Below are 14,583 nucleotides of genomic sequence, written 5' to 3' on the forward strand. Positions count from 1 at the left end.
TCTGCTTTTTTGGGGGGGGGTATTTTGCCATTGCTCTCCTTTGTCTCATGACCCTGTTACTGTGATGTCTTCCAGGTCAGTGCAAGGTGGTGTTTGTTGGATCCAAGTCCAGTGCAGGTGTTTGGAATTCCATGTGTTTTACAATTAATACTGTATAATGAAATTGGCTTATTACATTGACCGTGAGTCTCCAAAATGATGGTACTCAGGCCTTAACGTTCATAACCTGCTTCTCAGCGTGATGAATGTCTAAGAGGCTCATGCAGAAACCGAGAACAGTTAGCAAAGGTTAGCAAAATGGATACTCTCAGGGCCTGAGTGGTAAATTATGTCTAAAAATAGTGTAAAAAATAACACTTCCCAGATTCTACTAAAGCAACAGAACTCCCAATTCTATTTCTTCTGGAAAATTTCCGAGGCACTAATGAGTCGTATTGACTTTTAGTCTGGTCTTTGGAATTCTGGTTGTATCCAGGCATTTCACATAGTAAAATTAGCTGCTTGGTGATGAACTCCTGCCAACTCACATTTTAAGGTATTTTTCTTAATATGGTTCAATTTGGGGAGTGTCTGATCCTGGTAGTAAGGATAAATTAATAGTGTTAACTTAGGGGCGCCTGGGTGGCTCAGTCGTTAAGCGTCTGCCTTCGGCTCAGGTCATGATCCCAGGGTCCTGGGATCGAGCCCCACATCAGGCTCCCTGCTCTGCGGGAAGCCTGCTTCTCCCTCTCCCTCTGCTGTTCCCCCTGCTGTGCGCTCTCTCTCTCTCTGTCAAATGAATAAATAAAATCTTTAAAAAAAAAAAATTAATAGTGTTCACTTAAAAAGAAAAAAAAAAGGATGGGGAGGGGGTACAGCAGAAAGCCCGAGATGAATTATAAAGTATAAAACTTTCCTTTTCTGGAGAATTGCCATCCACTAACAAATCCTCTTCAGGATCCAGTAAAAGAAGGTTCACTTAAGAAATTATGTGTACCTCACACCCTCTAGGATGGCTTCTGTCAACAAAACAAAATAACACATATCGGTGAGGATGTGGAGAAATTGGGACCTTTGTGCACTGCTGGTGGGGATGGAAAATGGTGCTGGCTTTTTGGAAAACAGGATGGAGGCCCCTCAAAAAAACTAAAATAGAATTACTATATGATCCAATCCACTTTGGGGTACATACCCCAAAGAATTAATTAATTAATTAATTAATTAATTTCTTGGAGAAATATTTGCCCATTCACGTTCACAGCAGTGTGATTCATAATAATCAAGAGGTGGAAGTGGTTGATACATACAATGGAATATTTTTCAGGCTTAAAAAGGAAGGAAATTCTGACACTTGCTACAACGTAGATGAACCTTGAGGACTTTATGCTGAGTGAAATAAGCCAGGCACAAAAGGGACAAACACTGTATGATTCTACTTGCACGAGTAGTCACATCCATAGAGACAGAAAGTAGAATGGTGGTTGCTTGGGGCGGGTGGGGAAACTAGTGTGTAATGGGTGCCTGGTTTCAGTTTTAGAAGACGAGAAAGTTCTGGAGATGGAGGTTGTGCAACAGTGTAAATGTACTTAATGCCACTGAGCTGTACCCTTAAAATTAGTTAAAATGGTAAATTTTATGTTAAGTGTATTTTACCACAATTTTTAAGTCATGTGGCAGATTGTGTGCTTGAGCTTCTGCTAATACTTACTGTAATCAGGCTTTAAAAAGTGGTCAGTGCTGCTCTGGGTCATGAGGACAAGCCCTGTGGGGAGGGAGAAATGCTGGTGTGCCGCAGAGCCTACAGCCCCAGGAATAGCAGCCTGGGAGCAGGAGCCCTGGGGCCCGCAGTGGGAAGGGAGCTTGCTTGCAGAGCTCTGGGGGTGGGAAAGGGGCCAGGAGCACCAGGGGGGAGCAGCAGAAGAGGAGGAGAAGAAAAAGCCAGTGACCCCCTGTCTTGGGTATTGTTTCACTGGCTGGTGCTCTGGAATAAACCTCAACAAATACTTTAAATTTATGTTTTGAGGGGCGCCTGGGTGGCTCGGTTGGTTGGGTGTCTGCCTTTGGCTCAGGTCATGATCCCGAGACTCTGGGAGCCCCACGTCCAGCTCAGCGGGGAGTCTGCTTCTCCCTCTGCCCCTCCCCCTTCTCATGAGCTCGCTGTCTCTCTTTCTTTCTCTCAAATAAAATCTTTAAAAAAAAGTTATGTTTTGGAAATAACTTGGCTACACCAACTTTCTATAAAATGTATTGTGATAAGTACTGTGGACACATGAAAATTCTCTCTAGGCTGAATGCAAGCTCTTATCATTCGTATTAGCCACCTTGGGAGCCGGGGTGTACCCAAGACCCATTGGGACCTCTTGGTAAAACTCCAAAATAGGATTGATGGCGCTATGGCATCTCAATTTTATGACACTACCCTAGAGCATTGGGTCTTACTGTTATTTTAGATTCTCTCACTCTTTTTAAATGACACTATCATAATCTAGGGTAATGTATTTTTGAATCCCTGTAAAGGCTACACTGAAGTCTAGCAAGTCTTGTGATTTGGCATCACATGATGTAGGGGGAGCAAGAATGTCTACCATGTATCCAGCATGGACCAGGTAGAGGGTACTTCCTGTGGATTGTGTCATTTCGTCCTCACAGAAGCCCCAACCCCGTCGACAAACACAGCCATGGAGGTCAGAGAAGTTAGGCAACTTCTTCCAACGTCACCTGCCTGGTTGGTGCTAAGACTGCATTTCAAACCCTGGCCTTCTCCAGCTGGAGAGGAATAATCACAAAGGAAACCTTTGCAAATTCAGAGACTTTACAGGCCACAGGCTCTATGATCCAGTAAAATTAGCAACAAATGATAAAAAAGACCTTTTCCAAAATAACCCACCTGGCTCTTAGTGCATTGGAAGCCTCAGCCCTGTCCCGTTCCGCCATGCTTAGCAGGAGCAGCTGCAGGGAGGTGGCCATCTGCTCGGGGTGACAGTAGTACCAGTGGACCTGCTCCTGCACCAGGGGAGGAACTGAGCTCTTCAACTTTGTGTTTGGGAACCGGGAAACTTCCCTTGCATCTGGTTTAGTCTGCCTTTACCCCTCCTCCAGTGGGATATTAAAAAGCCAACAGGGCCTTCCTGGATCGCACCTGGAAGACTGGGAGCTCCTGTCTCTTTCTCCCTTAGGATTTTCACTTACCAATTTATCAAAAAGAAATTGAAATTTGGTTCTTATGTATCAGTATCTACCTTGCCCTTGGAATTTCTTTCTTTAGCCATGCTGCAAAATTCTGCTGCCAGCAAACACTCCCAGGCCGTGGAGGATAATGGATATAAAGCTTAGGCTTCAAATCCCCGCCCAGGCCCTTCACAGCCTTGTGGATTTGGATAGGTTATTTAATTATGCCCCGGGATGATCATTCATTGAATATATCTGTAGATAACTTCTATTTCAGAAGGTTGCTGTAAACATTTGATGAGCTAGCGCATACACAGCAGTGTTGTGCGGGGACAAGGTGGATGGCATTGCTCACGCACGACCGTGCACCCCTCCACCACTCCGTTGGCAGCTTGTATTGGCACTTCTCCCCCTCTGTGGAATAAAGGTGCAGTGAGCCTCACGCTGTTACTTATTTTCTCTTTTACATGTAGTGTATTTGTGTGCCTTGGGGAAGTAGAAGGACCTTGACTCTTGTCATGGCTTAATTAACTTACTGAGAGTTGGAACAGCCACTGGATTCCATATTGTGTCCTACTTAAAATGGAAGTGTATTAGCTGTAATTAGTGATCCTGCTTGTAAAAAGCCACCAACTGGCCTTTCTGTTCCCCCACAGGATACCACAGGTTCCTGCCAACTCCTGTCAAATTAGTTGGCATCTGGCGAGTCTTTTATCTACAGCACAACTTGAAACTTTAATAAGGAAGTTATAAGGTATCTCAGTTGCTTCTGGGACTCTTTCTTTGAGTAGATCTCCTTAATGCAAATGTACTATTTTTAAAGATAGACACCAAGGGACAAAGACATTGTAATTCAGGAGGGAAAACGTAGAAGGTGTTCCCTTTTTGGACCGACCTTAGCATAATTACTCACTGCGTGGGTTTGCTGTTGGCTGCTGTGGCGAGTCTCGCCACACACTCGGTGGCTTAATGCAGCCCAGGCTTATCCTCTTCACATTTCTGGAGGTCAGAAATCCAATCCCTGGGCTCACAGGGCTAAAATCAGGGTTTTGGCGGGGCTGTGTTCCTTCTGGAGGCTTTGAGGGAGAATCTGCTCCTTGCCTTTTCCAGCATCTAGAGCTGCCTTCTTACCTTGGCTCACAGTGCCTTCCTGTGTCTTCAAATGAAGCAGTGCAGCGTCTCCAACTTTCTGACTTCCGCCTCCTCCTGCTGATAAGGACTTTAGTGATTGCCTTGGGCCCACGGGGCCATCCAGAATAATCTCCCCTTCTCAAAATGAGCTGATGAGCACCCTTAATTACCCTCTGCCATGTAATCTAACACATTCGCAGGTTTGTAGATACTAGGTTCGCGATACCTTTGGGGGGGCTCTCATTCTTTCTTACCTCATCTGCTAAAAGCCTGTATTTGAGTGAATTTCCATAATAATTGGTTGACTGCAATGAAGGCATGAAATATTAAAAAGGAAAAAAAATCCTTTAGACCCATAGTGAACTAGATTATATTATTTGACTAATTCAGACTGTATGTTAAAAATCAAGGTAGGGAGGGCAATAATTTTTTTCACATAGTCTTAATTTCTTTTCCTACATGATTACTCTCTACATTTGTTTGCCCATAGACATATATTTTGATAGGTTTATATTCCACGTGTGAACATACATATTTTTCTGAAATTCCAAGTTAATTTTCTAGGGGTAAAAAGCTACACCGTTTTGCTCTGTCTACTTATCTACCTATGTGTTTTGACTTAAGTTCAAGAAATTCTATTCTGTCCATGTAAGGTTTATATTGCAAAGTGGGATTGGCAGTCTTTTAAAGCTCTGTGACTCTGGTCTTTTCTGCAGTGGGCTAAATTGGTTTGTTGGTAGAAGGGTAAATGAGGCAGATTGTGTGTGTGTGTGTGTGTCTGTGTGTGTGTATTTCTTTAATTTCTTTTTTTTAAGATTTATTTTTATTTAGAGAGAGAGTGTAGAGGGGAGGGGCAGAGGGAGAGGGAGAGAATCTCAAGCGCACTCTGTGCTGAGGGTCTGAGATCATGACCTGAGCCGAAACCAAGAGGCGGACACTCAGTTGCCTGAGCCATGTCCCAGGAGGCAGATGTATATTACCCTTGAATTATCAGTATGCCCTATGCTTGAGCGTCCCATCACAGCAGGCAGCTAAAGCCCAAACAGCCGCTGTCACACCGTGGGACCTCCCAGACAGTAAATAGGCAGACAGGCAATCTCAGGTGGCACTGGTCAGGAAGTAAAGCAGTAAGCTGTCCACTAAATGACCTCGGGACAGGAGAGGCCCGAACAGTGATACTGCCTTAGATGGGGAGGTCAGGGGTCGTGTCTCTGTGGAGGTGCTCCTTGTGCCTCGGGCTTGACTCACAAGAGAGCAGACACCCAGGTCCGCCTTGGAAGAATGCTGCATAGGAAGTGCTCAGGGAATCCTGACTGACTGAAGGAAGGAGGCACTAGAACATAGCCCCACCTTACCTTTGTAAAGTATGCTGCAGTGTACAGAGAGTTTTAATTATGACTGTAATTCTCATTCTTTTTTCTTTTTTTTTTTTTGCAGCATAATCGACATACAATGTTATGTTAGTTTCTGGGGTCCAACATAGTGATTCGACAATTCTGTACATGACTCAGTGCTCACCACGATAAGTGTAGTCACCATCTCTCACCATAAAACAGTATTAGAATATTATCGACTATATTCCTATGCTGTACTTATCCGTGACTTGTTTATTTTATAACTGAAAGTTTGTACCATTTAATCCCTTTGATCGATTTTGTCCCTTCTCCTACTGACTTCCCTTCTGGCAACCACCAGTTGTATTCAAGAGTCTGTGTTTGTTTGTTTGTTTGTTTGTTTTGTTTTCTAGATTTTATAGATTCCACATACGCATGAAATCATATGGTTTTCTTTTTCCCTGCCTTATTTCACTTAGCATAATACCCTCTAGGCCCATCCATGTTGTCGCAGATGGCAAGATCTCATTCTTTTTTATGGCTGAGAAATATTCTATTGTATATAAATATATCTTCTGTACCCTGTGGCTCCTATTCTTTTTTTTTTAAAGATTTTATTTATTTATTTGACAGAGACACAGCAAGAGAGGGAACACAAGCAGAGGGAGTGGGAGAAGGGGAAGCAGGCTTCCTGCTGAGCAGGGAGCCTGATGCAGGGCTCGATCCCAGGACCCTGGGATCATGACCTGAGCCAAAGGCGGACACCCAACAACTTAGCCACCCAGGCGCCCCTCCTGTTCTTGAGTCTTTTCTGTGCTGGAGAGTGTGCTTAGGGCTTTTTTCACAAGCTCCCAAGTGAGGTACTCTTATTATCCCATGTTGTACGAGAGGCAGCTGGGCTAACATGGCAGAGCAGGACTCCAACCCATGTCTGTATGACACCAGACCTCACCCTCTTAAACACTACATTATCCTGCTTCTCCTGAGCATTAAGACTATTCTTGTGAGGCCGGGCAAGTACTGTTATTCCCATTTTACAGAATAAGCTGAACTCTTCGGTGGACCTAAACGTGGTTTAGCTAAGCTTAGAATCCCAGCCCCTTGACTCATGTCTTCTCTTTGTCATTAGGACCGAGTGGCTCAGGTTTGTCCCGGAGACCTCTCTGGAAACACCTATGATCATTTTGGGGTGTTGGAGGAACCCGGGCTGTTATGAGTAGTATGTAACCCCACCATAACCCAGCAAAATGCAGTTAACAGGATTGTTTTTAGAAAGAAAATAGGGTCCTAGAATAGGGTCGATGTTATTTTAGCAATTAGGGAAAACTTTTGAGCCAAGAAAGTTTTTATAGCTATTCTAGACCTTTTTTTTTTTTTTTAATCTTCTCCCACCTAAATCTTGAAAAAGCAGCTTTGTTTGCTAGGTTCCTTGAGGATTTCTTTTATCCAATATGACATGAGGTTCTTGCTAAGCTCTATTCTAGAGTGGCCACAGGACATCTAAGATAGGATCTGTCTGTATAATATCAAATATGTGGCTCTTCTTTCTGTAGGTTAGACCTACATGATGACTTAATTAGCTATAGTTAACAAAGGCAAAAATGAGATTCTTGAACTGCCTAAGCTGGAGTGATAAATGTGCATAATTCTTGGGATCTGACCTCTGTGATTCTTAGACTAAATCAGAATACTGTCTCACTTAATATTCAGCAGTTAGAGTGTACTTTTTCAGACTTTCTTCTGTTAAGGCTTTTTGCTATTAGAAAATTAAATCTAATTTTATTATGGAATAATCTTGATTCAGCTGCATCTCTTTCTATTCCAATATATCCTACATGCTGAGGCAACTGACTCTTCACTGAAACTAACATGGCCTCCTGTTGGGCCCCTGAGCCAAAGGGGTGGAATTTGAACTCTTGGCCAACCTGCAGTTCCCTCCAGATGGGCCTCCAGGTGGCTTTTCCAACCTGTGTTGGCAAAGAAAAGAAAGATGAAACCTCTGCTGGGATACAGGGTGATGTGCGGGGTGGGGGAAGGGTACTGAACTTCACATTGAAATGGCTTAAAAAAAAAGAAACGAAAACAAAAAACAAAACCAGAGGATATCCAAAGGAGCTGTCTTGCACTGTTGGTGGGAATGTAAGCCGGTACAGCCACTGTGGAAAACAGTATGGATGTTCTTCAAAAAGTTAAAAATAGAACTACCATATGATTCAGCAATCACACTACTGGGTATTGAGCCAAAGAATACAGAAACACTAATACAGAGGGGTACGTGCACCCTAGGTTATTTACATTATTTACAATAGCCAACTTATGGCAGCAGCCCAAGTGTCCCCTCGACTGATGAATGGATAAGGAAGATGTGGTATATACATACAATGGAATATTACTCAGCCATAAAGAGTGAACTCTTGCCATTTGCAATAACATGGCTGGATCTAGAGAGTATAATGCTAAGTGAAATAAGTCAGTCAGAGAAAGACAAATACCAAATGATTTCACAAAACAAGCAAAGGGGAATAAAGAGAGAGAGAGGCAAACTAAGAAACAGACTGTTAACAGAGAACAAACTGATGGTTCCCAGAGGGGAGGTGGGTGGGAAGATGGGGGAGATAGGTGATGGGGATTAAGGAGTGCAGTTGTCATGAGCACTGGGTGTTGTATGGAAGTGTTGAATCACTGTATCATACACCTGAAACTAATATTACAGTGTCTGTTAACTGGAATTAAAAACTTACAAAAAAAAAAAATCCAGAGATACATTTTCTGTTTACTTTTTATTTTAAATGACTTTCTGGAGTCATTTATTCTTAATTCTTTTGCTTAGTAATGTGTTCTACCCTCTGGTTCTTGCTCACACCTTTCTGGCTTGGAGAGCCCCCCTCTGCCTCCACTGCCGCTCCCCCTCCCCAATCCTTCCCATCTTCTAAGACTGAAATCAGCCTCCTTTCCCTTTGCCCCACATCCCGGTTTCCTGCCATGTACCTGGTTCAGCATCACCTCTTTCCATCGCCCCTGCTTTTACTCCTTTCTCGTCTTCTTTCCATTGGGACTGCTGTTGATTGGCTAACATTCCGAAGCACTGGAGTAAGGCGTTTATTGATTGGTGGACTCTATTACCATTGGGGTGAGGCGGTTGTTGATTGGCGGACTCCATTGGGGTGAGCTGGTTGTTGATTGGCTAGCTCTTTGAAGCACTGGGGCAAAGCACCTATTGATTGGCTGACTTCCCTGGAGTGAGGCAGTTATTGATTGGCTGGCCTCGTGAAGTTTTTATATTGACGGGAAGTTGTCATAAGTCAATTAGAATAGGTTTGACACCCATTGCTATCAATTTCTCGGTGCGAGGGAACTTTTAATTTTCATCCTAGATTTCCTGGGTTGGAATAAGCCCATCAAAATGCAGGTCACACATTAGACCCTCACCCAGCCACCTACCCCAGAAGGGGGCACATGAGCACAGATTTGGGAGTCCACAGACCGGGGCTCAGATCCCGATTCTGTTATTCAGCACGTCACTTAATCTCTGTGATCCTCAGTCTCCTAAAAGATAACACCTCCCTGAAAGGTGGGTGTTCTGGAGATTAAACGAGTTGACCTGCGTCAGGTACCCATCACACACTCAAAATTCTTGTGATCATACACAGGTCTAACAACCCAAGGAAAGCATCCTGCGGTGGCATTTTGTGACTCAGTTCCCTCTTACTTGGTTTTTCCCTTCTAAGGCCTGTCAGAAGGATGAACTGTAAAAACCTGATGCTCAGACCTCACTCCTCAAGATTCTGATATAATTGGTCTGTGGTAGAGCCCAGACACCATATGTGTTTAAGCTCCCAGTGATGTCAGTATACACTGAAGCATACCCTGCCTGGCTAGCTCCTTACTTAACTGCTGTTCATGCAGTTAAATCACGCAGGAAAGTAATAAATTGCTCTGATTGGCCTTATGTGATGGGCTGGTCTTGTTAAAAACTCTCTTGGGGTGCCTGGGTGGCTCAGTCGTTAAGCGTCTGCCTTCGGCTCAGGTCGTGATCCCAGGGTCCTGGGATCGAGCCCCGCATCGGGCTCCCTGCTCAGCCAGGAGCCTGCTTCTCCCTCTCCCACTCCCCCTGCTTGTGTTCCCTCTCTTGCTGTCTCTCTCTCTTTCTGTGTCAAATAAATAAATAAGAATTTTAAAAAAAATAAAAAAAAAATAAATAAATAAAAACTCTCTTGAAAACTGTGTAATTAAGAAACTAACCTGGTATTCAAATGGGATATTCTCTGAGCCCCAATCCTATTACTGCTCTCATTATTATTAAAAAAAAAGAAAGAAAAACTGCCTTTATGACTTCAAAAAGTTTAACCCTGACAGAAAGGTCAGGAGAGAGAGAGATACATAGTATGGACTGGAGATTTCCCAAAAGTATGTAACAAAATGGTCTACAGTTTGGAAATAAGCATTGTGTAAACTCTGTCCTCTTGGATGTCACATACATTATGCATAAGGATTATTAAATATTTCCTCCTTCCTGAAAGGTTTGTTATCTCTAAATTTGGAAGTTAATTCAAGAAACAGGAGAACATGTATTATTTATAAGTCTCTTTAGCATCTAGTAGAAAGTGTCATGTTATTTAAAAATGGTATTCGTGCTTCCGTGGAGTCAGTGCACATTGGTTCCCTCTATCATCCTAAAGTCATCCCTAGAAGGTAATGAGAAATTGTCTCTGTCAGAGGGGAGGAGGGTTTTAGTCAAGAGTCTTTCCATTATCCCTTCCTTCCAAGTTTTAAGGAAGCCTAGTCAGTTGAAGGACTGAATATTGAATTTTTCTGCTGGAAAAAATACTGGGCCATCTTGTACCTAAAAAATAGGGAGCTGCTGACATAGTTGATAACTATATTCATTTTAGTCATTCAGTTATGCCTTTGCTATATATTACTTCCAGAACTGACTTAACTAGATGTATAATATACTATATTTATTTCTTGTTTTAATAAACTTTGTATTTTGGGATGATCTTATATATGGTTCACTCTTGGTGTTGCATATTTTATGGGTCTCGACAAATGTATAATGACGTGTATCCACTATTAAAGTATCATACAGAGCAGTTTCACAGCTTTAAAAATCTTACGCTCCACCTGTTCGTCCCTCCTCCATCACCCCTGGCAACCACTGATCTTCTTACTGTCTCCATTGCTTTGCTTTTTCCAGAATGTCATACAGTTGGCATTGTTAAAGAGAAAAATATTCATGATACTTTTTATTTATTTTATTTATTTATTTTTTAAAGATTTTATTTATTTATTTATTTGACAGAGAGAGAGAGACACAGCGAGAGAGGGAACACAAACAGGGGGAGTGGGAGAGGGAAAAGCAGGCTTTCCGCTAAGCAGGGAGCCCCAGCGGGACTTGACCCCAGGAACCTGGGATCATGACCTGAGCCGAAGGCAGACACTTAATGACTGAGCCACCCAGGTACCCCACGACACTTTTTAAAGAGGGGTAAGGCAGACTTTATTGAGAGGCATTACTACAAGGGAGTTGCATTTGGGCTCAATTCTAAATACAAGAAGGAAAAATAGGAGTTCATTATCAGGGAGTAAGGTAGGCCATAGATGAATGGATGGTTACTGAGAGGAAACATCAGGGGTAAAGAAGGGATTCTGACTAAACTGACCTGACAGGATTCTTCCTGAAGGCAGGCCAGGCGATGAGGCATCCCCTGGGTAAGAGTGGAGGATTCTGGCTCAACCAGCTTAGCAGGATTCATGGTAAAATTGGGACATGAAGAGATAGATGTTGAGGCTTAGTCTGGGAAGAGGATTCAGAGGAGCCTGACTAAAGTTTCATCAAGGAGAGGGTCTTCGTGAGAATGAGACAGTGGGTGGCGTTTACAGAGTTGCTTCTTTACTTAGCAGTGCCTTTTCATGGCTTGATAACTCATTTCTTTTTATCACTGAGTAATATTCCATTACCTGGATGTACCACAGTTTATTCATTCACCTCCTGAAGGACATCTTGATCACTTCCAAATTTTGCCAATTATGAGTGAAGCTGCTATAAACACCCTTGTGCAGGTTTCAAGAGTAATTTTATTTTATTTTGTTAAAGATTTTATTTATTTATTTGAGAGAGAGAGAAAGCATGAGTGGGGGGAGGGGCAAAGGCAGAGGGAGAAGCAGGCTCCCACTGAGCAGAGAGCCCAATGTGGGGCTCAATCCAAGGACCCTGGGATCATGACTTGAGCCGAAGGCAGATGCTTAACCAACTGAGCCACCCAGGTGCCCCTCAAGAGTAATTTTACATGTATAGAAAAATTGCAAAGATAGTACAGAGCATTCCCCATATACCTTTCCCTCTGTTTACCATCTAGTGTTAACCTCTCCCACAGCCATGGTACATTTGTCAAAACTAAGGGATGAACATTGGTATGTGTTACTATTAACTAGATCTTACTCAGATTTCACCATTGTTTCCACTAATTTCCTTTTTCTGTTTCAGGAGCCCACCCAGGATACCACATTTATTTTAGTTTTAATTTATAAGGGCAGTTTGGGTGTGTGTGTACATTAAATGCGTTCATAAAATTCAGTATATCTTGAGACAGTGGATGTAAACATAGCAGCTACAAGGAGCTGCCATTACTTAATCAAGTGAACACATTTAATTATGACATTGTTACTTAGAATTTTTGGAAAGTTTGTTTTCGGTTTTGGCACAGCAGGCAGATTTCCCAGTATACAAAATGAGGATTTGTTTTATTAGGTTGCCGTTTCTAAACAAAATACTGAAGCTTGTTGAAAGAAGGTCATCTTAAGGTTATTTCAAGACCCAGGAGGAAACTGGTTGCCAAGTTTTAATAAAAGCTGTCAATGCGTAATTTTTCAAGTTGATACGCAGGATGAAGTGTTTGGTTGGTTCTCTAATGAGCATCTCCAAATGTTTTGCTGGCAGAAGGACTCCATGAAAGATGACAGAGGAAGTTATTGTGATAGCAAAGTGGGACTACACTGCCCAGCAGGACCAGGAGCTGGACATCAAGAAAAACGAGCGCCTATGGCTGCTGGACGACTCCAAGACGTGGTGGCGGGTGAGGAACGCGGCCAACCGGACGGGCTACGTGCCGTCCAACTACGTGGAGAGGAAGAACAGCCTGAAGAAGGGCTCCCTCGTGAAGAACCTGAAGGACACGTTAGGTGAGTGTGCCCACTCGGTAGGACCCGGATTAGAGCTGAACTACTTCCTGTGAGGGAAGGCAAGGAAGCCTTGCGTTTTTGAGGGGAGAGCGTTCATCTTTTTAGTTCATGTGTGTGTTTTTAAAAAGGTCTGTTTTAAAGTTGACATCTTTCTAGTTGTCTTTTTTTTAAATCTCTGAAAATGAAGCGATCACGGTGGAGAAATACCATGTTTGTCTTTTCCTGGAGATACTAGAGTCTGGAGTCTTATGGAAGTTGACACTTCGGCGTGTTGGGGACCCCTGCATGTGTCTCTGTCTCCTGACATCAATATTCTGGAGGTTCCTGACGTGCAATTACCACCTTCAGAAATGTCAGCCGCTCTGCCCATGTCACCCCATCAGGTCTTCTGTGTCTCACACAACCCTGTCCATGTGGCCTTCATGCATAGAGTGGGAAGGAGCAAAGAGCACTTTGAACCGGGTGGATTTTTTTCCCCCTCTCCTAGACTTACGACACCCATACCGCAGTCCTGGCCAATGTTAGCTCAGGTGGCAGTGGGCGTGCACCAGTGTGTGCCAGAGGCTGGCATCGGTCACTCGGGTGCGGAGTGTTGGGAGCTCAACCCAGCCGGTTCGTCATCTGGTTTTCTTCCCACGTGCCCTGTATCCCAACGTGACCCAGGCCACCTTGAATCACCTGAAGTTAATGGTGTCCGCTCTTGTCTTAGTGTGCATATCCGATGTACTTATAGTAGTGACTGCTTCAGATGATGTGGGGAAGTAACTGTGAGGGCCTCGCTAAAGAACGATGAGCCGAGCTGCCATTTGCAAAAGTTGGTGTTGCCTCCTTATGAGTCTAATGTGGGTCATACCTGAGACTGCTGGTTATCATTTAAGAGTTTGCTATGAAATAAGTCAAATTATCACCTGTGTTACATTTACTTGACTTTTCCCTTTCTATTTTTAACAGGAGGATTTGTTTCATGTGCGGTGGGAAGGGAGCAAGTGGGAAAACTGGAAAGAAAATTATACACCGAATGTAGTGGGTGTTGCGAAATAGTCGTTTTAAATTTCATGCAATCTTGAAGAGTTTACTAAGTCTCTCTTCAGATCCACTTAAAGACTTCATTTATTGGGTAGTGTTTTTGTATTAGGGCGTAGGTTATTTCTGTGATGTGGAAAGAGAAATGAGACACAGGCCTGAATATGAATCACACCAGTTATGACAGATTCTGAGGCTGATGTAGAAATTTCATTTTGCATGAGCAGTCTGATTCTTTTTTCCACTAACCTGATACCCCTGTAATTTTTTTTTCCCAAGTCACTTTGAAAGAAACATTGTTGTCCTTTACCTATAACTCTTAATTAACTTTGGCAGAAATGCAGTTAGCATGAACAGATAAATACCTGAGCTTAATTTTATTTATTTTTTCCAATTTCAGCCTCTCGCCCACCAAAGTACCTTCTTTGGGACCTGCTGAACATCCTTGACTTGTTTTGTTTTCTTTCTTATCCATTTTTTAATACTGGGAAATTGAATGAAATGATTGGAAGGGAAATAAGACAAAGGAAGCACTCCGAACTATCTAGAAATTCCCTGGAATACCTTGTCATTTTTTTTTTCCTTTACTTGGTAGAAGGAGAAAAGACAAAGCCTCAAATGGAAACCATTAACCAGATGTCTCACTCCGTGTCTACTTTTTCTCGAGTTGTGATCTGCTTGGTGTGCTGGGGAACTATGGGCCTCTCGTCACAGAGGAGCCTCACTCCACCAGCTCCTCCCGGTGCTGGGTGCTGGGTGCTGGGGG

General features: G+C 43.1%; 1 protein-coding gene across 13 annotated transcripts in view; it reads left to right on the top strand.

Annotated features, from left to right (window-relative positions):
- NCK2 (NCK adaptor protein 2) overlaps positions 1-14,583 on the top strand; it is a 148,824-nt gene that overhangs the window by 96,589 nt on the left and 37,652 nt on the right. For 12 of the 13 annotated variants that reach the window (XM_032419833.1, XM_032419839.1, XM_032419831.1 and 9 more), the window contains one exon: positions 12,553-12,794. In XM_032419833.1, the coding sequence (XP_032275724.1) occupies positions 12,569-12,794 (226 nt within the window). In that variant the 5' untranslated portion in view covers positions 12,553-12,568. The remainder of the gene's footprint in view (positions 1-12,552; positions 12,795-14,583) is intronic. The other variant, XM_032419840.1, reaches the window with a different exon arrangement.

The sequence above is a fragment of the Phoca vitulina genome, unplaced genomic scaffold, assembly GCF_004348235.1.
Source record: "Phoca vitulina isolate PV1807 unplaced genomic scaffold, GSC_HSeal_1.0 scaffold22, whole genome shotgun sequence".
In the NCBI taxonomy this organism is placed as follows: domain Eukaryota; kingdom Metazoa; phylum Chordata; class Mammalia; order Carnivora; family Phocidae; genus Phoca; species Phoca vitulina.